Here is a 26,801-nt window from a genome sequence, read left to right on the forward strand (position 1 = left end):
ATTTATTAATTTATTATTTCAAAATAAAAATAAATTCTCTACAGTGCTAACAAACCTGAGTTTTCACTTAGTATTCATCCATTTTACTAAACAACAAATTAAAATAATATGTTAAATAAAATACAATTTACCATTTTAAAAGTAAAGTGCAAAACAGCAATTAAATAAAGTACAGTTTGAAAGTGGACATGCGTTCAAGCAAAATAAAGAATGCCAAATTGATAGCCTTTTATGGCTATAAAAATATTGAATTAATTGTTATTTACCCATTTTAAAGATCCAATGAGAGTACTTTTCCATTTGAAAAAATTAATGGGATTTTGGATGCCATGTAAATCACAACTAATACATGTATTCCCTTGTGTGAAACAAAAAGAAGAAGAAGAAAAAAAGAGGTTTACTTTTCCTACAGCCTGTCACGCTGGTTGTATGTAAACGTTCTCTCGGGCTGTGTGTCAAAACCTAGTGAGCTGCCTAACTAGTGACGGAGTTGTTGGGCATCATATGTGCATTCCAGATCAAAACCTGCCTATGATCCCCCCCAAAATACTGCTGACTCGGAAGGCGCTAAATCCCACCAAAAAAGCTGCTGATTCAACGCGCATATGCTGCTCAAAATGCTGTCTATCTAGGCAACTCAGTAGGTTTCGCGACGCCGCCGTCGCGTTGAATCAGTCAGAAATCTTCTTCACTCTTCTCTTCTGTATTCAGTCTGATTTCCAGGGAGGAGCTGCAACTCTTGGGAAGATCGAGAGACTTTGGCGCAAGACAACAGCAGGTAGAGACATTTTAGACGTGCTAAAGTTAATCCAGTTTCATTTATGAGATGTTTATTCATACAGAGAGAGTTTATACCCCGATCAGAGAGTGATGTAGGTTAGCATCAGGCTAATGTGATCTCTCCCATCCATCCTCTCATCATCATGCGTGACTGATTTAAAAGCTCTGATCTTCAGCTTGTCGATCAATGATGTCGTGTTCGGTGTCCTGGAGCAGTGAAATGTAAACTTTGCTGTATTTTGAAGGGACTTTGCTCGGCCTAGCTAACTGGCTAACAGGATTAAAGCGGCTAGTGATCTGAGCTGTTATAAAGCTGACAAAACAAAATGATGTGCTCTGTCTAACATAGTGCCGACAGAATTGAGCCTTTAAACACCTGTAAAGGCTTATTGGTGTGTTACAATGAAAGAAAAATGCATTTAGAGGTCCATTTATGCAAGTTGTTCTTCAAAAGTCGTGTGTATTTATTTATTACTGCTTAGCTCTACATTTACATAACTACTTATTATACATAACTGCACTATTACTACTGTTATTACAATGTTATTACTACTACTAGTTTGTCTGGTTACATTAATACTTTACTACAGTTCATTACAATGTGCACTATGTGTTATCACTCTAGTTACTGTTTTATTTGTTTATTTATTTATTTATTTTTAATTTTTATCCCATTTTCTCCCCAATTTTGGAATGCCCAATTCCCACTACTTAGTAGGTCCTCAAGGTGGCGCAGTTACTCACCTCAATCCGGGTGGCGGAGGACAAGTCTCAGTTGCCTCCGCTTCTGAGACAGTCAATCCACGCATCTTATCACGTGGTTCGTTGTGCATGACACCGCGGAGACTCACAGCATGTGGAGGCTCATGCTACTCTCCATGATCCACACACAACTTACCACATTCCCCATTGAGAGCGAGAACCACTAATCGTGACCACGAGGAGGTTACCCTATGTGTCTACCCTCCCTAGCAACCGGGCCAATTTGGTTGATTAGGAGACCTTGCTGGAGTCACTCAGCACACCCTGGTTTCGAACTCGCGACTCCAGGGGTGGTAGTCAGTGTCAATACTCGCTGAGCTACCCAGGCCCCGTTTTATTTCATTTTTAATTTTTTTATTTATATATACCTTACGAAACAGTACTGTGCTACCATGTAGTGTTGGGATCAGATGGTAATATCGTAGTACTTGATATGTACTATGATATTGAATAGCTACCATATTTATGCACCATTGTAATCACATGATATCCCAAGGTACCTCAAATAATGACATGGTACTATCATAGAACATTTCCAAATTACATTGGTATTACCCATTGTATACCTATGGGCAAAATGCCAAGGCACATGTTCAAATAACCCTGGTATTATCATGGTACTTTTTGTTAGTGTTATTCACAGTGTGTACTGTTTATAGGGAAGGCAATTGTAAGGAATTGAACAATTCCGGTTCCGATACTCAATGATTCTGGTTCCTTAAAGGTTCCAGTATTCTTTTAGTGCTTTTGAGTAAGATTTTTTGATTTGAGTAAGATTTTTTGATTTGAGTAAGATTTTTGTTTTTACTGCCCTCTGCAGTCTGTTTCCAAAAGATGAGATCGTTTCAGATTTCTACAGAGCAGAAAAAACAAATCAGAAATAAATGTAAAACAATTCTTGTAAAACACCTTTGTGTGTTTGCAGACTTTTTAGAAACATAAATGCAATCCAATAATTGATCTGAACTATATCTTAAATGAAATAATACACATTTTATTTTATTTAAAATATAATAAAATGTGTATTATTTCATTCATTTATTATTTTATTAAACCAGTCAGTAACTGCACTGTTTGATTAAAGTTTCACAGGTCTGAAGTAACATTACATAACATTAACAGATCCGGAGACGGTTTAGACTGTGTTATGTAGTGTAATGCTGTACTTCAGGCTTGTGAGAGTTCAACAGTTCTTATTTCAATTCCAGGTTTCACTTTGAGATGTTTATAACTTGTGCATCAGTATAAAAATAATTCAGTAACCACTCTGACTGATGTATAAATGTTTTTGATTCACTAGAAAGAACCGGTTCATAAGAGTAATTCGTTTGGGAATCAAATACACAGATAGCGCTATATGTTTCACGCTGTAGATTAAAAAGAACAAGCTCATAAGAGTCATTCATTCGGAAATCAAAATAGAGTGGTTGCGCTGTGTTTTGCGCTGTAGAATCAGTAGAGGGCAGTGCTGCTGCTGGAATGCGCTGCTGGAAAGTATTGATGGAGTATTTTAGGACAGTGTTCAGTTTACATTGGCGGAAAATTGCACGTACGGGAACTGTTAACGGAACCGAACGTCTTGAAAATAATACGGTTCCGGTATTTATTTATTTTTCTCCCAATTTGGAATGCCCAATTCCCAATGTGCTTTTAAGTCCTCGTGGTCGCGTAGTGATTCGCCTCAGTCTGGGTGGTGGAGGACGAATCCCAGTTGCGTCTGAGACCGTCAACCTGCGCATCTTATCACGTGGCTTGTTGAGCCCATTGTCACGGAGACATAGCACGTGTGGAGGCTTCACGCCATCCACCGCGGCAACCACGCTCAACTCACCACATTATGGTGATCACGAGGAGGATACCCCATGTGACTCTACACTCCCTAGCAACCGGGCATATTTGGTTGCTTAGGAGACCTGGCTGGAGTCACCCAGCACGCCCTGGGATTCGAACTAGTGATCTCCAGGGGTGGTAGCCAGCGTATTTACCACTGAGCTACCCAGGCCCCCCAACTGTTCAAAAAAGAAATGGAACCGGTTCAAATGAAGAACCGGTCCTCGATACCCTACCCTAATTATTTACAGTGTTCTTTGTCCCTTCTAATTTGCCCTGCAGAACCGGTGAAACTTTTATCTAACTGTAAACTTGTTTATAACTTAGGGGTGTGAATCTTTTGGTTGACAGCCAATTGATTCAATTTATGATTCACTGGTTTTCGATTCAATTCAAAAATTATTTGAAAAAATTCAGAGTGATTCAGTTTGATTCAATAAACGATTCGATTCTATTTACATGATTTTCAGGATTCAGTATTTTTTTAACATGAGTTTACAGGATTCTTTAAATCCTTCCCCAAATGTAATGTTATTTTGTTTTGTTTTTTTAAATTAAGTAACATAATCTGACTACATTTTGTTACTTTTGTATTACCTCAAGGCCACATATGCAAAAACAAGCAATATTAACTAGGAATTAGGGATGCACTGATATTTCAGCCACCGATATTTATTTCTCCTGTCACTGACCACATTAAAACCATGTTCCATCACTATATGTAAAGTGTGAATTCTTTGGTGAACATCTTTTGTGATGTGTCTGCACACTGAATCAGTCTTTTTTTTTTTTCGCTTTTTTTTTGACTATACAGTGTGTTTTTGTGCTCGTAGTCTAATGTTAACTACTGTGATTTGTCTAGGACTGAAGGAGAGTTAATTATGGATCCAGCATCTTGCCCAGATCAACCATCAGCTGTTAATGAACAGGTGCTGAACTCATCGGGCAGATCTGTGACTGCAGCTGTTTGTCTACGCCGCTTCCTCTGTTATGGCTCTGAAACCGGCACATACAACACTAAAGAGCATCCACTGGGTATCGAGAACGCCCTGTCCCTGATGCAGTTCATCGAGGGTGGACAGGGCAGTGAGGTGGTAGAGGAGATCAGACGCTTGAATTCGGAGGGCCTCACCATCCGGCCCAACCCCAGCCTGTTTGCCCTGGCCGTCTGTTCGCAGCATGCAGACTGCAAGACCAGACAGAGAGCTTTACGGGCTCTAAAGGAACTGTGTCGAACGCCTGCGCAGCTCTTCACATTTGTACAGTATAAGAAGGAGCTGAAAGAGGGCTCTGGGATGTGGGGTCGAGCTCTCCGCAGGGCTGTGATGGATTGGTACAACAGCCAGGATGGTTTGAGCTTGGCACAGGCTGTGACCAAGTGCAACCACAGGGCAGGCTGGTCCCACCAGGACCTCCTCAGGCTGTCCCACATGAAGCCGACCAATGACAGTGAGTGTCTTTTAGGGGTCGACCGAGCTGTGTTTTTAAATGGCCAATACAATATCTAGTGAACAGAGTGCAATGTCCACATTTTCTTCCGTCTTGCTGTCTATCATGTCTGTCTACATCTGTCACGTTATAAAATCTGAGGATGTCTTCTGTTCTCTGCAGCTGTGGCCCTTGTTTGCAAATACATGATGAAAGGCTGGAAAGGAGTTCAGGAAGCGTATGGTGATAAAGAGAAGTCTGAGGATGTGCAGAAGGTTTTTGCGTATCTGGAGGCTGTGGAGAAAGCCAAGCACTCGACTGATGAGCTGGTGATCATTCATCTTATAGAGGAGCATCAGCTGGAGAAAGAGCAGATTCTAACCAACCACCTGAAGTCTAAAGAGGTAGTCATATACAGATACTGCAGCTTTAAAGGGATTGTTCACCCATAAATGTAAATTCTCTCATCATTTACTCACCCTCCCAGGTGTGCATGACTTACTTTTGAAGAAAAATAGAAACATTTCTTAGCTCATTAGGTCCTTAAAATGCAAGTGAATGTTGATTGCTCTTTTGAAGCTCAGAAAATCACAGACAGTCAGCATAAACATCATCGATATGACACCAGCAGTAAAATTAATATCTTCTAAAGTGAGACGATCACTTTTGGTGCCAAAAAGATCAATATTTAAGTACTTTTTAACTATAATCCAACACTTCACGAGAGGGTGGAGTCCAAGCGATCTCTCGTGTGACGTATACGCGTTGCCATGGATACAGACGTAATCTCACATTCTCCACTCGGTAGAGACCGCCAGGATGCACACAAACGCAACATTGTGAGTAAAGAAACAGATCAGTTCATATCTAAAACAAAATCAACCAAGCTACTGTACAGCTTTCCTCCTTCTCACTTGTAAACAGCGCTGCTCTTCTGGCTGTGACGCATGTGCCACAGTTCTTGCGTGTTTCAAATGCCAGTGCGAGTAAGTCACTCGTGTGTACCACTGCTCACCGGAAGTGATGATTTAAAGTAAAAAAAGTACTTAAATATTTATCTTTTTCGTACCATAAGCGATCATGTCGCTTTAGAAGACATTTATTTAACCACTGGTGTCGTATTGATGAAGTTCACGCTGACTGTCTGTGATTTTTGGAGCTTCAAAAGAGAAATCTCCATTCACTTGCATTTTATGGACTGACTGAGCTGAGATGTTATTCTAATTTTCTTCAAATGTGCTCTGGTGAAGAAAGAAAGTCATACACACCTGGGATATCATGATATAAATAATGAGAGATTTGGGTGAACTATCCCTTTAATGCTCAGATTCAGTTAACAAAGCTGAGATTACAAGACTTACCAACTTGCAAAGTTCAGGCTTTGCAGTACTTCACAGAATGCTTCATCTTATTTTTCACACCAAACACGTTTTTGAGTAATTGCCAAACATTTGGATTTGTTAGTGTTACGTATTATTATTATGTTCCTTTTACTTGATAAAAAGCATTTTGATTTCAATTTATTCTTTCAGTTAACAACTGGCTAGCAAGAGTTCGCATTGACATGGTAAAAAATCAAAGTAGATTTTTACCACTCTGATGTAAGTGGAACAAAAATAGCTCATTGGACAAAACAAAATAAAAGTGGTAACCCCCAAAATTTCAACATTACAGAAGCTCTTCTAAATCTCAACATAACAAACATTACTGGCTTTATTTTCGTGAGTGTGCAAAGTGCAGCGCAACGCACAACAACCGTGTGCTACATTTTTATCACATTTCCATGAGAGCGCTAATTCTAAGCACAACTTTCATGCCAGCGCAAAGCGCAAGTGGCTGTCTGTGGGTGTATGCTCACAAACTGGGTGTTTTGTATGTTAATGAAGTGGCGCAAAGCACAATTTGCTATTTTCTTGAGAAATAGGTCAGTGTGCTAATACGTTTCAAAAGCAGGTCTGTTTTCAGCATAAAGTCTAAATTCAGTTCCTAAATTTGCAGTTTGGAGATTCCACCAGCAGTTGATAACTCTGAAAATATAGTGGAACATCAAATTAAGTCCCTGACGATCAGCGTTGTAGCAGTAAACCTTTATGAGATTTGTGTAAAACCTTCTATAGGTCATTTTCAATTACTATTATTATTATTATTATTATTATTATTATTATTATTATTATTATTATTCTGTACAGTTCTAATATGTACTGATATTTTTTAGGGCTGTGAATTGATTACAATTTTTAAACTAATTAATCACACAATTTTCTGTGATTAATCATGATTGAATTAGGGTACCTGATACATTACAACAAATTAAAAAAAATCAACATAAATGTATTTACTTTGTCTCAAAGAACTTGCAAGAAATTGGTTAGTCATCATCTATTTTAATTATTGAAATGTACATGTTAAAATGATTTTATTCTTTAATAATACTTTAATAATAGGATCAAATGGTATGATTAAATTCATATCAAACTTTATTGGCAAGAGAAACTTAAGTGTACATTGCCAATGCATTATTTAACAATATACAAACAGATATAAAACACTGAATGCTGAAGTTTAATTTGCTGAAGTTTAAAGTCTCAAAACTATTATTTCTCTGGCTGCCATTCAGTCTCTACATGTACACCTGTCTGCAATTTCCTGAACGGCCAGGTCCTTCTCAGTCTCTGTCACACACATGCTAGGTCTCTCTTTCATGGTTTCGCCTTCAACAGTGGTTCAGATGAAAGTCAGTTAGTGTTTTCAGGCGAAGCGAAGAGATACAGCAGCGTGCTCGTATCTCTCGCACACCTGGTTCACTGCTTGCGGGTGAAGTCTCCAGTTTTGTTTAAAGTGTAATCTTAATTTACAAATATTTTTTGGTTAAATACTTTTGTTTCAATAAATGAATTTAATTTGCCGATACAATCACTGTTAACACTAGCCATGATTTGTGTGTCAGTAGATGAAAATGATTAATAATACTTACATTCTCTATAATTTAATGGAACGTACATCCAAATCCTGACGAGAATCACATTTTCTATGCATATAAAAGGAGCGTATCACTGTCATAGAAATATTTATTTTCTTCTAATTTATTGCATACAGTCCATTTACACTACCAAATTCTTATGAATGTGCTGTCTTAGTTTATATCCGTGGTGCTCGAGGGAATGGACTGTTTAATAGGACAATGACAGTGCAATTTCCAGAGAAGAACATCAGAATTAAATTGCCTTTGTCCCAGCCCATTAGCTTGTTGCATGTGAAATTTCGACAAACCCATTTTCACCTAGACTTAGCGCATACTTGCATGAAAATACCAAAACTTCATGGCCATGCCCACTGACTTTGCTCTTATGACTTAAAGCATAGCGCTGTGCTTAGCGCTAATGCTCTTAAAATAGAGCCCTAAATATTAAATACTAAATTCTCGCCTTGTATTCATTTTGCACAAAAACACATAAAATTTCACTTAATTTCAACATTTACTCTGTCCATCTAATTTTGTGCAAAGCATGCTGGGAACAACAAATCACTGTGGTTTCAGTTAATGCCAACAAAAAATATTTATGTTATCCCAAAACAAATGGATTCAGTAAAGCTGACAAGACAATTGTTTCGTTGAAATACTAATTTTAATTAAGGTCACTTGGTTACATGCCTTTGCTGAGTAATATGAACAAGCAAGGATTCAGTAAAACTGACGATAGTAAAAGTAAATTTGCTTAAATTAAAGCAAAAAGAGTGTTGTTTTTTTTTTTGTTTTTTTTTGTGCAATAACGCTTTCGGCCTGCACGGTTCCTAAAAATCTAACTTTGACGTGTAAGTCATGCCGCACCATTTGTGCTACGATACCTCAAGTCATGCAGCTTAATGAGGAGAGGTGTGCATTACTTTTCTAAGCGATCGGACCTTGGATTTTCACCTGGCGAACTAACGACAGCTTTTGCACGGGCAAGAAAATGTTCTTCTGAATTATTAGCTTTTTCTTCAGAAAATGCAAAAATCTAGTTGGTTATGTTACTTTTCAGGTATGGAACGCTTTGCTGAAAGAGATGCCTGTGGTTGTTCTAATGAGGCATTTGGGCAAGTTGACGGCAGACAAAGTTCTAACACCAGGAAGTCCGGATGTTGCAGCTGTTTGTGAGAGGATTCAGGATGAGACGGCTCTGAAGAAGGTCAGGTTACAACAACATTGCTTTAAGACTATTATAACCTACAGCAGTGCCCCATAGTTCAGTTGTTCTTTGCAGGTGTCCTAATAAAATTCTAAAAGAAGATGTACAAGATCACTGACTCACTCTGAGACTGTGAAATCAATTTTTCAGGCAAAAATACACCCATTTAACATTCTTGTGGTGTCTGAAAACTATAAGCGAGGTCATGGGAAGCGTGGCAAACTGAAATGGGAGCCAGACTGTGACGTCGTTCAATCCCTGGACTTTGCCTTCCACAAAAGTATTTCGGTGAGTACCACCAGTCATACATCCTAAATACAATTTATGTCAGAATATTCGATTTTAGGTAACTAGCTGAACAGTTAAGAAGTTAGAAGTTAGAAGAATGCTAGTGGGTTAATCTCATTAAAAAATGCCTGGGTCATATTTCACCCCAAAATCTTATATTTTAGGACTATTAAGATTTTTGCATGAAAACATAATTTTTTTACGTTAAAGGCTGTACAACATATACTACCAGTATTTATAAATACTTAACAATTCATATCAATTAGCTTTTTTTTTTTTTTTTTTTTTTTTTTTTGCAATGCAGTAATGAGAATTAATTTTTTTATTTATTTTTTTGCCTTATGGAGGGTATTATGATGGGAAATGTGCTTGTCAGGAAAATAAAATCACAAAGTAAAGAACCTTAATGTTTCTTTAAAAAGGCTATATTTGAGCAAAAAAATTATTTTCTTATTTTGGGGTGAAATACCTGGATATGTTCTAGACACGTTTTGTGAGATTCGCCATAACACACTTAAAGGAATAGTTCACCTAAAAATGAACATGCTCACATCATTTACTCAACCTCGTGCCGTCTCAAACTCGTATGACTTTTTTTTTCTTCTACGGAACACAAACTAAGATATTTTGAAGGATGTATAAGATGTTTTTCGTCCATACAATGCATGTCAATGGGGACCAAAAATTCAAATTGAAAGTTTTATTGTGAAGAAGTACTTCAGTTGTGGTCTGTTTCTCACTTAAAGCAATTGTATTGCTTCAACAGAAATGGATTTAACCACTCAAGTCTTTTGAATTACTTTTATGCTGCCTTTATGTCCTTTTTAGAGCTGAGAGTTTTGTACCCCATTCACTTGCATTGTATGGACAAAAACGTCATACATCTATGAAATATTTTTGTGTGTGTGTTCCGCAGTTTGAGACGCATGAGGGTGAGTAAATGATGAGAGAATTATCATTTTTGGGTGAACTATCCCTTTAAATAAGATGTCTAAACTAAACTAAGCGATAAAACAATCTTTTCTTAAGAGGTAATGTAGAAATCGCAATAGACATATTTCCATTGGTGTCAGATTCTGATGTTAACTTATGACCCTCTGTGTCTCCAGAATGTGGAATCCACTGGCAAGCGGTTTCTGGTGGCAGTTGATGTAAGTTCTTCTCTGAGTAGTGTGGCCCATGGCAGCTCCATCAGCACTGTGGCAGTAGCAACAGCAATGTGCATGGTAAGACTACACCATAACTAGCCAAAGCCCACTGTTTAACTTTAACCTGGCTCAAGAGTGTGAAGTGTCTTTGTAAGTTAATTCATTGTCCTTGGAGGAAGTCTGTGTGGCTGTCAGAGTCCACCCAATGCATATTTCACATTCCTCACATACTCCTCTTCTGACGGGACACTCTAGATTTGTAAACATCAATGAATTGCCTATGCCTTCTGTTCCTCTTGTATGCGAAGCATGTAAAGTCACTTAAAGGTATAGTCTGGGTTCAGTACAAGTTAAGGTCAATCGACAACATTTGTGGCATAATGTTGATAGCCACAAAAATAATTTCGACTCGTCCCTCCTTTTCTTTAAAAAAAGCAAAAATGTAGGTTACAGTGAGGCACTTACAATGGAAGTGAATGGGGCCAATTTTTGGAGGTTTTAAAGGCAGAAATGTGAAGCTGATAATTTTATAAAAGCACTTACATTAATTCTTCTGTTAAAACTTGTGTATTACTTGAGCTGTAAAGTTGTTTAAATTGTCTTTTTTACAGTCATTTTAGGGTTTGTTGAAATTACATCATGAAAACTAAGTTGTAAAATTGGCTATAACTTTACACAGAAAAGTTTAGTAAGCAATTTTATCACACTAAAATCATGTTTACACACATACTGTTTACGTCTTGTGGCTATAGTTTTGAAACAGTGAGTATTTTAATGTTTATGGATTGGCCCCCATTCACTTCCGTTATAAGTGCCTCACTGGAACCCAGATTTTTGCTTTTTTTAAAGAAAAGGAGGGGCAAGTCAAAATACACTTTGTGGTAATCAATATTATGCCACAAATGCTGTCGATTGAACTTGTATTGAACCCGGATCATTCCTTCAAGACACTGTTGAAGAGTGAACTGTTGTTTAAAACCAATCAAGAACTTTTCTCTTAAAGGAGACCTATTATGCCCCTTTTTACAAGATGTAATATAAGTCTCATGTGTCCCCAGAATGTGTCTGTGAAGTTTCAGCTCAAAATACCCCACGGATCATTTATTATACCATGTTGTAAATGCCTCTTTTTGGGTGGAATCAAAAACACGCTGTTTTCGTGTGTGTCCCGCCCCCTTTCCGGAAGAGGGCTGTGCCTTTACAGCTCGTGCTTCGGATACTATAGCAACAACAAATCAGAACCAATATGACTGACACCAGCCATATATGTATGAGCAACCGTAAATGACACAAAACATAGGCATTTTGAGTTTGTGATAGTGCTTCTTATGTAGAAAATCACTTCCTGCCCTCCATCTGCATTTCACGCCACAGCAACGCAGTGACATGATGTCATGTGCAAACAAGCTATAACGACATAGCTCTCCGTGAATACAATCAGAGACAATGGTAACTTTAGCTCCATTAGCCGTGGAATCAGCTAACAAGCACATTCGGAAAGGCAATTTGCAAACATTCACAAAATATAAAGTGCAATACTTACATCTTCAGGATATAAAGCTGGAACATGAACAGTTGGTACTGATCCATGCTTGAGCGTCAAATTTTTGGAAAATCCTACTTTATATTGATCCTCATTCACAAAGCTGTCTGGTGTAAAATGATTTGCACAAACATACACAAATTTTGGTATGTTTTGGGGCATATTTTCTTCAAAAACAAAACTTGTCCACTGCGTCTTCAGTGGCTCTGATGCCGGAAGTACATGAAGAATCTTATGTTCACTTTTACAGCCTACAACAGAACACTTCTGACGCTTATGAAGTTGAGACATTATTCTTCTCACTGTAGCTGCTCCAGCATTGAAAAAAATGGCGGACTGCATGTCGATCACTCAGGGGAGGATCTATGATAATAGGGTGGAGTCCGTCACCAGTCGTGGGCGTGGCCTGCTCTAAAGTGATGTCACTTTAGAGCGGATACGAAAACCAGTCATTTTGAGACACTGTTCTTGATTAATAGAAATATAAGAAAGAGGAGTGGGTGGACTTTTAACATTGTAGAGTGGTTGTGTACACACACTGCCGACTCACATTTAGGTTCAAACACCATGTAAAAGTAAATTTTGCATAATAGGTCCCCTTTAATGGAATAGTTCAGCCCATAAATAAAAAAACTGTTATCATTTACTCACCCCCATGCCATCCCATGATCGTTCTTTCTCCTTTGCAATATAAAAGGAGATATTAGGCAGATTATTTACACTACTCTTTTCCATTTATCCATCAACACTTTCCAATGGCAGGTAATTGCACAAACGGAGCCGGACACACAGGTTGTGGTCTTCTCTGAAGGAGCTGTGGTTCCCTGTGCCATCTCTTCTGATATGACTCTAATGCAGGCAGCAGCACAGCTCATCCAGGTAAGAAGATCTTGGGAAAACATTTCATGCTATCTGATGCTAGTCTCATCCTCAGACTGCCCACAGTCCATTCTCTGACAGTCTGATGCATGTTGCACACAAAACTGGAAAAACTTTTGAAATTGTCGTTCTTGGCCAGAATCAGTCTTATTATTGTTTACGAAAACAAAAATACTACCTTTTTTTTTTTAACTGACATCCCAGATGTGTATGACTTTCTGTCTTCTGCTGAACACATACAAATATATATTAAAGGGATTAAAATTAAAATTCTCTCATCATTTATTCACTCTCGTGATATCCCAGGTGTATATGACTTTCTCACCAGAACACATTTGAAGAAAAATAGAAAAATATCTCATCTCAGTAGGTCCTTAAAATGCAAGTGGATGGTGATCCAACATTTGAAGCTCCAAAAATCACAGACAGTCAGCATAAACATCATCCAAATGACTCCAGCGGTTAAATTAATGTCTTCTAAAGTGACATGATCACTTTTGGTGTGGAAAAAAGATCAATATGTAAGTACTTTTTAACTATAATCCAACGCTTTCGGTAAGCTGCACGAGAGGGTGAAGTCCAAGTGGTCTCTCGTGTGACGTATTCGCGTTGTCATGTTGAGGACTTAAACTCATGTTCTTCTCTCAGTTGAGACATCCAGGATGAGCACACAAACACACCATTGTGAGTAAAGAAACAGATAAATACAGATTTAAACCAAAACCAACCAAGCTATTGTACAGCATTCCTCCTTCTCATTTGTAAACAGCGCTGCTCTTCCATGTGTATCGCACGTGCGTCAGTTCTCGCATGTTTCAAATGCCAATGCGATTATGTCACGCGCATATCGCTGCTTACCAGATGCGATGATTTAGAGTTAAAAAAGTACTTACATATTGCTCTTTTCGAATCAGAAGCGATCATGTCACTTTAGAAGACATTAATTTAACTGCTGGAGTCGTATTGATGACGTTTATGCTGACTGTCTGTGATGTTTGGAGCTTCAAAAGTCGAATCCACTTGCATTTTAAGGACCTACTGAGATGAGATATTTTTCTGTTTTTCTTCAAAAGTGTTCTGGCAAAGAACGAAAGTCATACACACTTGGGATATCATGAGGGGGAGTAAATAATGAGAGAATTATATTTTTTGGGTGAACTATTACTTTAATATTTTGAAATGATGAATTTATGTGGCTTTGATAAAATTATTTCATATATTTCATCTGTCCATACTTTGCTTCTCTCTAGACTCCTGGTGGCAGTACAGACTGTGCCTTACCCATCACCTGGGCCTCAGAGAACGATAAAACTGTGGATGTATTCATCATTTTCACTAATAATCAAAACATTGAGAGGGCAAATCCAGCAGAGACACTTCAGACATATAGACAAGTAGGTGCAACTTGTTAGAGAATACAAGAATGATGCTAATTGCGCTGTTTAATATGATGGAATATGTTTTTCATTTGGCTTGACAAAGCCAACATATTGGCTGTGTCTCATTTGGAAGGCTGCGTCCTCCGGAGATCGCATTTGTCGGCCGCATACGTCATCGAGGCTTTCTCATTTCAGAAACGCAAGTAGGACACTTCGAATGCAGCCTTCAAATGTGACCTTCTTTCACGGGAATTCGGAGAATGCATGAGGTGTATCCTTTGTGGGCACTCACAACCCACAATTCTTTGCTTCAACGGAAATGTCTAAAAAATGACGCAAATTTGCCCATAAATATGATGTTCAAATGCAAGGAATGTTAATTCCCTAGTTGAAGTACCTCAGTAGATGGGTGCAGAGTATATAATATGTATAAATATATTAATATAGAGTTAAAATAAAGTATTAGACTAAAAGTACACCTGTAAAATCTCATTTCTTTTCTCTTTACATCATTATAACTCTCCTAAAATGTACCTCATGAATTCCCTTGCAGAGGACTTTGTTCCCTTCTCACTCAAAGTGCTCAAACTTGTTAAAGAGTGGCGTGCTGTCATAGCAACCATGTTACGTTCTGTTTCCGTTTGTCCTACGAAGGCCGTCTCGTTTAAACGAGGCTTGTTTAAAGGAGGACACTCGGTATACTGCAGCCTTCAAAGGACGCGTACTACCTAGCACGCAGCCTTCGAAACGAGACACAACCATTGTTATTCAGTCCCTCAAGAAATTTGCGATCTTGCAATTGCAGTAATTTATGAAAATTCAACCAATTGCCACACAAACTCTGAATCTGAGGTAATCCAATCACTTTTCTCCATATTGACAGCAGCAAAACTAGTCCTTAAAAAGCTTGAAGCAGTCGAGACGTATCCAACTGCACATGCACCATTGTATCATCTCCACAATAACAGAATAGGCATTTCCTCGTCTGTGTCACTGCGTGTCATTGAATGCATTTACATGCACTTTAAAAGTCTGATTTCAGTCAGACTAAAGCAATAATTCATCTTTTTAAAATGTCATGTTAACGTGTTAGTCTGGTTTTTGCAAAATTCAACTAACAAACCATAGACAATGCGAGCGTAGATCGGTTCCATCCAGCATGTAGACACTTCAGTCAGCCCACAATAGGTCTCAGAGTTATTTGCATGCATTGCAATTTAAGACTAATAACAATTTGACGAGTTTAACAAATGAAACAGGAGATGTTAAACAGGTGAGGCAATCGTGTCATAGTACATGAGGAGCCTCCAAAAACATCCTAGTCCTTCAAGAGCAAGGATCATTCAAGACTTGTCAATTTGCCAACAGATGCTTCAGCAAATAATCCAGCACTTTGAGAACAATGTTCCCCAAAGACAAATTGGAAGGATTTTGGGCATTTCACCCTCTACAGTGCACAATATAGTTAAAAGATTCAAGGAATCTGGTCAAATCTCTGTGCGTAATGGGAAAGCTGAAAACGACTTCTGAAAGAGTGTGATCTCTGATTCCTCAGACATCACTGTTTTAAAAAACATCATTCATCTGTAATGGATATCATGAACTTGGGCTTGGGATTACTTTAGTAAACCTTTGTTAGTCAACACCACTCGCCGCTGCATCCACAGATGCAAGTTAAGACTTTACTATGCAAAGGAGAAGCCCTACATCAACACTGTCGAGAAGCGCTGCCGATTTCTCTGGACTCGGTCTAATCTTAGATGGAAAGTAGAACAGTGGAACTGTGTTTTTTGGCCTGAAGCGTCCACATTTCAAAAAGTTTTTGAAAAAACACAGCCGTTGTGTTCTCCGGGCCTAAGAGGAAAAGGACCATCCAAGCTGATATTAGCGTCAGGTCCAAAAGCCAGTGTCTGTATGGGCCAGGGGTGTGTCAGTGCCCATGGCATGGGTAACTCACACATCTGTGAGGGCACCATTAATGCAGACAGATATGTACAAATTTTGGAGCAGCATATACTGCCATCCAGCGGTGTCTTTTCCAGGGACGTCCCAGAATTTTCAGCAGAACAACTTCAAACCACATACTGGCCGAACAAGCAGAGAGTGCAGGTGCTAGATTGGCCTTCCTGCAGTCCTGACCATCTCCAGTTGAGAATGTGTGGTGCTTTATGGAGCACACCATACAGCAACAAAGACCCAGTACAATTGTGCAGCTAAAGACCTGCGTAATGGATGAATGGGGGAAAATTCCACTTTCTAAACTTAACAAACGTTTGTCTTCAGTGCCTAAATGCTTAATAAGTGTTATTAGAAAAATGGTGATGTTTCACAGTGGTAAACACTTGACTGTCCCAACTTTTTTGGAGTGTGTTGCAATCATCTGATTTGAAATTACTGTAAAACATTGAAATTCACAAGGAAAAACATAATATAATGTTTAGTTGTAGTGCTTTCAATACAGCAAAGGGTGAATATAATTTACAAATCACTCTTTTTGTTTTTATTAGCATTTTTCATACTATCCCAACTTTTTCAGAATTGGGGTTGTATTTTCATATAATACTTATAGAACATTTTGTCAATAAATATCCTTAATATAACTTTTACCTTTCTGCATGTTCATGTCCGGTGGCAAATACAAGCCCTCAGCAAATGATGGTAAACCTCTCCTCTTTTTTTCTTTACTTTCCTTTTTGCGACATGGTCCATATCGCTCCAATGTTTTCTTCTCATGCTGTCACCAACAGACGGATCTGTTACATAACAAAGTGGAAAAAGAAGCTGTAACCAAGCCAGCTGGCCAGGATCAGCACAGAACGGTACGGTTTTGCAATGAGAACTGTTCGCCCGATGGTGGAAAAGCAGCTATAGATGTGCATCTAATTACTATCCTTTTGTCCATTGACTAATCCTCCTATCTGCCATAGTAACACTCATACATGTAAATGTTTATTACCCAACACCAATCTTTGCAGTAGCAATAAATGTCTTTCTTTAATAAACCAGATCATGATCTTATGTGGACTAATTTCACACATTCCATCATAAAATAAATTAAAAGAGGTAAACGATAACCGATGCATACTATGGCCAAGGTTAGCATGCTAGCGTTAGCGCTATGAATTCAGGATGTAAACATTAACATTAGCATACTATGTGTAGACAAGGAATGCCAGTGATCACAAGGAAAATATAGACAAACGTATATATTCTTAATCGTCTATCTCTCCTCAGTCTAAACGTTATTATTACGCTTTACCAAAGTCATTCTAGCAAGTCAATCCACTGTCAGCCATCTTTGGAACGCTCTTGGAAGACTATTTCAAGTTATACCAGTGCAGCTCCTATCTACTTGAATGGAGAAAGACCAAAATCTCAAAAAATGGTTGGTTAAGATTACGATCAAAGAACATTTTAGAGGTCACGTGATGCCATGCGAGGTTCGGACGCGTGAACGGCGAGCTCTGCGCACTTTGCTAGTTTTTAACACTATTAATGACATAAACCGGTGAGATTCGATACACTGTTCCAATTTACACTCTTTCACAATATGTCAAAGAATTCAAAATCCTCGGCTCTGGAGACATTAAAAGACACTTATGTGCTCATGCCGACACCCCCGAACAGGCCCCGAGCCTGGGAGCCGATTTGGTCGGAGAAATTAGGGAAATTCGGCATGAGATGTTGAACATGTTGGCAATGCTGATGAAGGTCGTTGCTGACTCGGAGGATCTTGCTGTAATACGTCGATCGATCACTGCCATGGAGATTAAATTCTCTGAGGTGGTTACAAGAGTGGGGTATGTCGAGAAATGGATCGATTATCTGGAGTCATCGGAGAGGGAATTATCTGCTAATCCGCTGGATTTAGAGCGTGTCTGGGAGAAGTTGGAGGACATGGAGAACCGTAGCCGGCGGAATAACCTCCGAATCATTGGAATTGGAGGACGAAGAGGGTCAGGATATGGTGAAATTCCTGGGTGGGCTCTTTCCAAATTTGCTTGACATAACAGGCCATAAGCTGGAAATCGAGTGAGCTCACAGTGTTCCGGCTCGGCAATCCGCTGCGGGAGACAGGCCCTGATCAATTCTGGCCAAATTTCTGAAATCATCCAATAAACATCTTGTGTTATGCGAGGCGAGGAGTAAAGCAAGGCTTTTTTGGAAGAACCACAGCATTTTCTTGTTCCCAAACTTTGCGAATTCAACAAGAGAGAAACATGATCGATTCAAGGAATGCAAGAAACTAGTAGATCAACAGAAGGTCACTTTTGCACTGATATTCCCGGCCAAACTGAGAAGAGATGCTAAGGATGGCCGTAAAACATTCACATGCCCACAGCAAGCGATGTCCTTCATAAAGTCAATGGAGTGAGTAAGTTATTTTGTGGTACTCACGTTGCAGCCGAGTGGACCGACTCACTGACTCAGTTGACTGTCGAGGAAACTGAGCGCCTTTTTTATTTCTTTTTGTGCTGGTTCTGCCTAGCGGCTGGAGTTTGTTTTGTGGAGTAACACTCCTTCGGGACAGTTTGTGGATGAATCTACATGTACTTTGTGCATATGCCTCCTATTGGCTGGAATTTCATCTGACTTGAGCAATCCAACAGCAAAGTTGTCGCGGGGGCTCTCGTAGGCATACATGGACTGTTTGTGCTTAGAGGGATGGACGCCAGTTGGTGCTGTCGTGCGTGGGGTTATTGCGCACATTTTTCTTTTTTCTGTTTGTTTGGTTCTGGGGGAAGTTCGGGGTTTGATTGTTGAACTAATGTTGGAATGTGGTCTTTATAATTTTGTTTTTGACACACAATCTATTTTTTCTCATATGTCAAAATGTCAAATGTTAATATGAGTGGATTGTCTCTGTCCATGTGGAATATGAACGGGTTGGGGCACCCCATAAAAAGAAGGAAGGTTATTTCTCTTCTTAAGTGTTAGAAATATGATATAGTGTTTCTTCAAGAAACACATCTTTCCCCGCAGGAAGCTGAAAAATTTGGGAAGATATGGGGTGGACATGTTTTCTTTAGTGCTGGCTCAAGTAAGAGCAAGGGAGTCATTACACTGACAAGTAAGCATCTACAATTCAAATATCTCAAACAGATTAAAGATAAATTAGGAAGAGTCAATAATGTTTTAGCAGAAATTCAGGGGCAAAGTCTTATTTTGGCTTATATTTACGCTCCTAACATTGATGATCAGGGATTTTTATAGATCTTGAAGGGATGTTGCAAGCCGCTGGCACCCCTCATGATATAATATTGGGAGGAGACTTTAATCTTTTGATGGATTCAGTCCTTGATCACAGTGAAGCAAAAGTGTGTAAGCCCCCTAGAGCAACATTGATGCTTCACAGAATGTGTAAAAATCTTGGTCTTACAGATATTTGGAGACTTTTGAACCCATCTGGTAGGGACTATACATTTTCATATTCATCAGTCCATAAGATTTACTCAAGAATATATATATATATATATATATATATATATATATATATATATATATATATAAATCCCTCATTTTATCTGTTGTTGATTGCTCAATTTGAAACATTTTAGACTCAGATCACGCCCTGATGTGTTTAGAGGTGTTGCCACATATGGAGAAAAGGAAATCATATAGTTGGCACCTTAATGTGTCCCTTTTGCAAAATCCTGAATTCCAACAAATGCTAAAGGCTGAAATCAATGTTTATTTGGAGACCAACTGGTCCTCAGTATCCTCTGTGGGCGTGGCTTGGGAGGCACTTAAAATGGTTCTTAGGGGCCGGATCATGATAAAGCTTTCGTTGTTATGAAGACCAAATCTTGAAATGACCAATGTGTTAGTGTTTTTTCTTTTCAGAAAAGTGGCACATTTTCCAAATTAATTGTGTGCTGGATGATCGCCAGTTCTCTGGCCATTGCTGACCATGAAGACCGCGGCATGCTGGACATCTGTGGCTTTGACTCTCGAGCAGTTGACGTCATCCGTAACTTTGTACTTGATGTCATTTAAATTGATTTGTTTGTAACATGCAGTACGTTCTCAAAGGAAAGAAAAGGAGGCATCTTTGCACCATACCATGAGAGAACATGCAAAAAAGACACTTCTTACATTTTAATGTGGTAATCATGTCATATGTTTTTGCAGTTTGGAAAGAAGTCAAAGTCTAATTCAGTATCCAGCAGGCTGGATTAGTTTCAGTGGAAATCATGGAGAGCAAATAAATGAAATTACTTTTGTTTTTACTGATCTTATTTCAGTATACAATTCTGTACATGTATGTTTTTTTGTTTTTTTTTACCTGGTCCAATGAAATATTTGCTTTTCCCAAGAACATAGCCTAGCTGGAGTTCATGTCAAATAGACTTTTACAAGTACTTGCATCTTTTTTGTTCAAGTTAAAAAAGCTAATGGATGTCACTGACCTTCATTGGATGTGATGTTGTGCTGTATCTTTAGAGGCCTTACTCATTATGTAAAATGTGTTGTTTTCTTTATTCATATCCTGTTTTCTTGTCTGTATAACTGGGATGTTATGAGACATTGAACTTAATGTTATTGAAATTAATGGAAAGTTCACCCAAAAAGGTAAATTCTGTCATCATTAAGTCATCCTCATGTTGTTCCAAACCTGCATGACATTATTTTTTCTGTGGAACATAAAAGAAGATGTTTGGTAGAATGATAGCCTCAGTCACCATTCATATTGTATTGTGAGTAAATTATGATAGAATAGTCATTTTGGGGTGAACAGTCCCTTTAAAGTGAAGCATAGGTCTTCCACAAAAAAACTAAGCAAAATGTAATGCAAAATATGTTTGTAAAGTCAAGAGAAATCTGATATTCTCAAAAACCCATGTAGCCAGTCGTCGGTAATGTTTTAATGTTGACCACAAGTATTTTGTGGTCCAGTAACTTGAAATTTAATATATGAACACAAATTACCTTTTATTTTTATTCAAGGGAGACTTGATTATTTTACAGTTTAAATGAAATTATATATTCCAAAATTGTGGAAAACAGAAATATAGGCATTGAATGATTGATATTGTTAATGGATCTTGCATCTAGATTCAGAAGTAACCGTTTGCATTTCCTGTATGCCTCATTAGGTCAAATCAACTTTATAAATGTGCTGCTATGATACTGTATTTATGTAAAGGAAATGTAGGCACAAACTAACATACTAAAACTTCTTTAGACAATTACTACCTGTTGTTTTTGAGATACAAAACTGAATGTACCTTTATTATATTTGTGTAATTTTAGACAATTTAGATGTAAATCTCTTGAAGTATTGGATAAATAAATATGTCAAATAATGATATGCTGTGCTCTCTTGGATGTTTCAAATTGGGGATTTTGAAATGAATTTGCAGTTTCCATTGAATTGATAAAATGAACACCTAGTTTGTCCAGGCTAGTTTATTTTCCATTGTTTAATACATTTCTTTCATAAGGTTTATGGCCACAACATTATATACTTTAAATCTGTTTAATACAAGCATTGTAGTCTTTAAAGCTAAAAATGCAATTTTTACAAACCAAGAATTTCCCTTCCCTACACTCAAAAAGAAAAAAAGAAATTCGAGTGGAGTTTACTTAAAAAAATTACAAATCCTAGGAAACAATTTCCACGTAGACATTGCTAGTAAATTTAACAGACCATTTTCTTCAAGTATCAAATGTAGCAACAAAATCAACACTAAAAATGGTGTAAATCATGCAAGTTCATTAATTATTCAAGCCAAGCATGCTGGAAACACCAGCTTCGAGAAGTTAAGTAAAATTTACTAATTTTTTTACCTGTGAAATTTACTCAAATTAGCAAATAATATTGACATTAAGGTTTTCTACTTTAGGATTGATACATGATGATGCATTGTAAAGTCAACAATTAATCATAAATAATATTTACTTATAAGCTAGCTAGAGCGTTATATTGTACGTTTCAATTGAGTACAACTAAAATTTATTATATTTTCAAGTTCACACTTAAACTTACTTATTCAAGGAAGTACTTAATCTTTTCTGCTGTATTTACTTCACCACAACCTTTATTCAGAGTAATGAAGTTCTGTCTCTAGACAATAATTGGTTTATCCTTTTCACCCATAAATGATAAATTAATAAAGTGCTTTTGAGCATATTTTCAATTGTGTTAGTACAAAACACAAAATCACAAAGTATCCTTTTCACTACACATAATGTGTTTCATCTATATCAACTATTCATTCACAGTAACTGCCTTTCATAATCTTATCAATATCAAACTTTTGATTTGCATCTCTTATCATTCAGTTTAATACATTTGTCTATCATTTAATTCAACTGATCTTAATGTTTAATCAATTAATCATTTATTTTGTCCATAGATTTTCAACTGGTCTGATTGTTGTCTGATAATTTGTAAGTTACAAATTGCTGTAAGAGCTTTCCGTCAAGAAAGACCAATTATAATAATCCCAAATATTACTAATTACTTTCACCCGATGAAAGTAATTTCACAATTAGATACCATATAAGTAGAACTGTGTGTGAGAATTTGCAATGTTCAAACATGGAGCAGGATAGACTTGTAGAGAGAGGAAACCTGCTTCAAAGAGGTGGTGGTGTTCCTCAACAAAGAGGTGGCCATGGGCCTAGACAAAGAGGTGGTGGTGCTCCTCAACAAAGATGTGGTCTTCAGAGAAATGTAGGCAGAAGACAGCGTACTGTCATCCCAAATGAAGTCCGGGCCATCATTGTTGACCATGTGGTTAACAGAGGCCTTACAATGGCAGAGGCTGCCAGGTTAATTCAGCCTAACTTACAAAGGTCAACTGTCAGTTCTATCATCAAAACTTTTCGCCAAGGACACCGGTAAGTATTCACTATACTTTTACAATATAGTACTGTAAATGGCATTACTGTATAGAAGTACTGAATTGTCACAGTTTTATGTCATTTATAGTAGTAAAATATTGACAGCATTCTGTTTTACTCTAAGAATTAACAGGAGACAATCTGGTGGTGGTCGCCCACGTGTTCTGACTGACCAGCAGGAGTTGGCTGTGGTGGAAATGGTCAAGGCAAGGAATGACATACGGCTGTCTGAAATCAAGCAGGCTATCGAGGAGAGCAATGACACCTTTTGCAATGTGGCAACAATTAGCCTTCCAACTATTGCCCGCCTTTTGAAGAAGCATCAGGTTTCTATGAAACAAATTTACCTGGTGCCTTTTGAGAGAACAATGCCCGGGTGAAATCTGGCAAAAACCAGACGCCGTGGACGTAACCTTATTGGCCAAAGGGCAACCATCCAAGTGCCCAGACAACGTGGGGGAAAAATCTCAATGTGTGCGGCAATATCTGAAGATGGTGTGGTAGGCCGTAGACCAGTTCTTGGATCATACAACACTGAACACCTGATAGCTTTTCTAAATGAGCTTGAGCAGGCCTGTCAGGGTGAAGATGTCATCTATGTTATTGTGTGGGACAATGTCAGTTTCCACCATGCAGAGCTGGTTCGGGAATGGTTTCAGGCACCTTCCCCCATACTCCCCTTTCCTCAATCCAACTGAGGAATTCTTCTCTACATAGAGGTGGAAGGTGTATGATCGCCATCCCCGTGAGCATGTCACCCTTCAAGCCATGGATGAAGCTTGCAATGATATAACTGCAGAGCAATGTCAAGCCTGGATTCGTCATGCCAGAAGGTTTTTCCCATGGTGCCTGAACAATGAGGACATTTACTGTGATGCTGATAAAAATTTATGGCCAAATGTTGAAGATCGCTTGATGTTAATTAATATTTTGTGTATTTCAGATCTCCATTTACAGTCTTTTTTTTTTTTTTTTACACAATGCAACCACAGTATTGTTGTTAAAACTGTAAACTACTTTTGATGTGTTCTTTGATCATGTTATATAAACTTTTTTTTTTTTTTTTTAATGGCTTTTGTCAGTTTGTTTGAACGTAAGTGTAACATCCGTTGTGATGGCTGTGTATACAGTTTTACAGGAGCATCTCAATAAATTAGAATGTCGTGGAAAAGTTCATTTATTTCAGTAATTCAACTCAAATTGTGAAACTCGTGTATTAAATAAATTCAATGCACACAGACTGAAGTAGTTTAAGTCTTTGGTTCTTTTAATTGTGATGATTTTGGCTCACATTTAACAAAAACCCACCAATTCACTATCTCAAAAAATTAGAATACATCATAAGACCAATAAAAAAAACATTTTTAGTGAATTGTTGGCCTTCTGGAAAATATGTTCATTTACTGTATATGTACTCAATACTTGGTAGGGGCTCCTTTTGCTTTAATTACTGCCTCAGTTCGGCGTGGCATGGAGGTGATCAGTTTGTGGCACTGCTGAGGTGGTATGGAAGCCCAGGTTTCTTTGACAGTGGCCTTCAGCTCATCTGCATTTTTTGGTCTCTTGTTTCTCATTTTCCTCTTGACAATACCCCATAGATTCTCTATGGGGTTCAGGTCTGGTGAGTTTGCTGGCCAGTCAAGCACACCAACACCATGGTCATTTAACCAACTTTTGGTGCTTTTGGCAGTGTGGGCAGGTGCCAAATCCTGCTGGAAAATGAAATCAGCATCTTTAAAAAGCTGGTCAGCAGAAGGAAGCATGAAGTGCTCCAAAATTTCTTGGTAAATGGGTGCAGTGACTTTGGTTTTCAAAAAACACAATGGACCAACACCAGCAGATGACATTGCACCCCAAATCATCACAGACTGTGGAAACTTAACACTGGACTTCAAGCAACTTGGGCTATGAGCTTCTCCACCCTTCCTCCAGACTCTAGGACCTGGGTTTCCAAATGAAATACAAAACTTGCTCTCATCTGAAAAGAGGACTTTGGACCACTGGGCAACAGTCCAGTTCTTCTTCTCCTTAGCCCAGGTAAGACGCCTCTGACGTTGTCTGTGGTTCAGGAGTGGCTTAACAAGAGGAATATGACAACTGTAGCCAAATTCCTTGACACGTCTGTGTGTGGTGGCTCTTGATGCCTTGACCTCAGCCTCAGTCCATTCCTTGTGAAGTTCACCCAAATTCTTGAATCGATTTTGCTTGACAATCCTCATAAGGCTGTGGTTCTCTCGGTTGTGCATCTTTTTCTTCCACACTTTTTCCTTCCACTCAACTTTCTGTTAACATGCTTGGATACAGCACTCTGTGAACAGCCAGCTTGAATGTTTGTGGCTTACCCTCCTTGTGAAGGGTGTCAGTGATTGTCTTCTGGACAACTGTCAGATCAGCAGTCTTCCCCCATGATTGTGTAGCCTAGTGAACCAAACTGAGAGACCATTTTGAAGGCTCAGGAAACCTTTGCAGGTGTTTTGAGTTGATTATCCGATTGGCATGTCACCATATTCTAATTTTTTGAGATAGTGAATTGGTGGGTTTTTGTTAAATGTGAGCCAAAATCATCATAATTAAAAGAACCAAAGACTTAAACTACTTCAGTCTGTGTGCATTGAATTTATTTAATACACGAGTTTTACAATTTGAGTTGAATTACTGAAATAAATGAACTTTTCAACGACATTCTAATTTATTGAGATGCACCTGTACAGTAAAATAACATTCATTCAACACCGAGGGTGATTTGAAACCTGTACCTTGTATTGTTTGCTACTGAATGAACTGATTGTTAAAAGTACTAAGTTGAAAGAAGATCTTACTGTTGTGTTTTGGTGATTAAACCAAATGTTCTCATTACATATCACGATGATCTTGTGTTTTGAAACAGTGATTATGTGGAATGAAAATATGTGCAACTAGAGTGAAAGCATGAGGTCAGGTTTTGAAAGAATGACTAGCGGTGTTACAAGTGTGATCAGTTTAAAATTTTGTACTAAGAGTTTTGAAAACATACCACTTGCTTGTGAAAATTGCACCAAACCAATTAAAAAATACTGTAAACCAATAAGAAACAAATAATATGAATAGTTCATAAACAACAAATATACATAATATATATACTAAATGAAAAAAAAATGGATAGGCGGACGGACAGACAAATAGATGGACGGACAGATAGACAGACTAATAGACAGATAGATGCTAGACAGACAGATGATAGATAGATAGATAGGCAGACTGACAGACAGATGATAGACAGACAGATGGATGGATGAATGGATGGATGGATGGATGGACGGACAGACGGACGGACGGACAGACAGATTGACAGACAGATAATAGATAGATTGACAGACAGATAAATGGATGGACGGACAGACAGACAGATGATAGATAGACAGACAGACAGATAGAAGATAGACAGACAGACAGGCGGATGGATGGACGGACGGACAGACAGATGATAGATTTATTTATTTAGTTTTAATGCCATGTCAGCAACCAGACTATTCACATGGCAAACAAAGGTTCATCAATAAATATTTACAATATTAAATAAGACACTTAAAATTGAGCTCAGGTGCATCCTGTTTCCACTGATCATCCTTGAGATGTTTCTACAACTTGATTGGAGTCCACCTGTGGTAAATTCAGTTGATTGGACATGATTTGGAAAGGAACACACCTCTCTATATAAGGTCCCATAGTTAACAGTGCATGTCAGAGCACAAACCAAGCCATGAAG

General features: G+C 38.2%; 1 protein-coding gene across 1 annotated transcript; it reads left to right on the top strand.

Annotated features, from left to right (window-relative positions):
* The first annotated feature begins 678 nt into the window (after nucleotides 1–678).
* Nucleotides 679–21,505, top strand: LOC127441628 (RNA-binding protein RO60-like). Its single transcript, XM_051699246.1, has 9 exons — nucleotides 679–778; nucleotides 4,235–4,821; nucleotides 4,984–5,204; nucleotides 8,823–8,969; nucleotides 9,120–9,257; nucleotides 10,367–10,483; nucleotides 12,711–12,827; nucleotides 14,078–14,221; nucleotides 20,051–21,505. Exons 2-9 carry the CDS (start codon nucleotides 4,254–4,256, stop codon nucleotides 20,201–20,203), a joined length of 1,605 nt encoding a protein of 534 aa, XP_051555206.1. The 5' UTR covers nucleotides 679–778; nucleotides 4,235–4,253; the 3' UTR covers nucleotides 20,204–21,505.
* Nucleotides 21,506–26,801: the final 5,296 nt, after the last annotated feature.

The sequence above is a fragment of the Myxocyprinus asiaticus genome, chromosome 5 (assembly GCF_019703515.2).
Source record: "Myxocyprinus asiaticus isolate MX2 ecotype Aquarium Trade chromosome 5, UBuf_Myxa_2, whole genome shotgun sequence".
Taxonomy (NCBI): Eukaryota; Metazoa; Chordata; class Actinopteri; order Cypriniformes; family Catostomidae; genus Myxocyprinus; species Myxocyprinus asiaticus.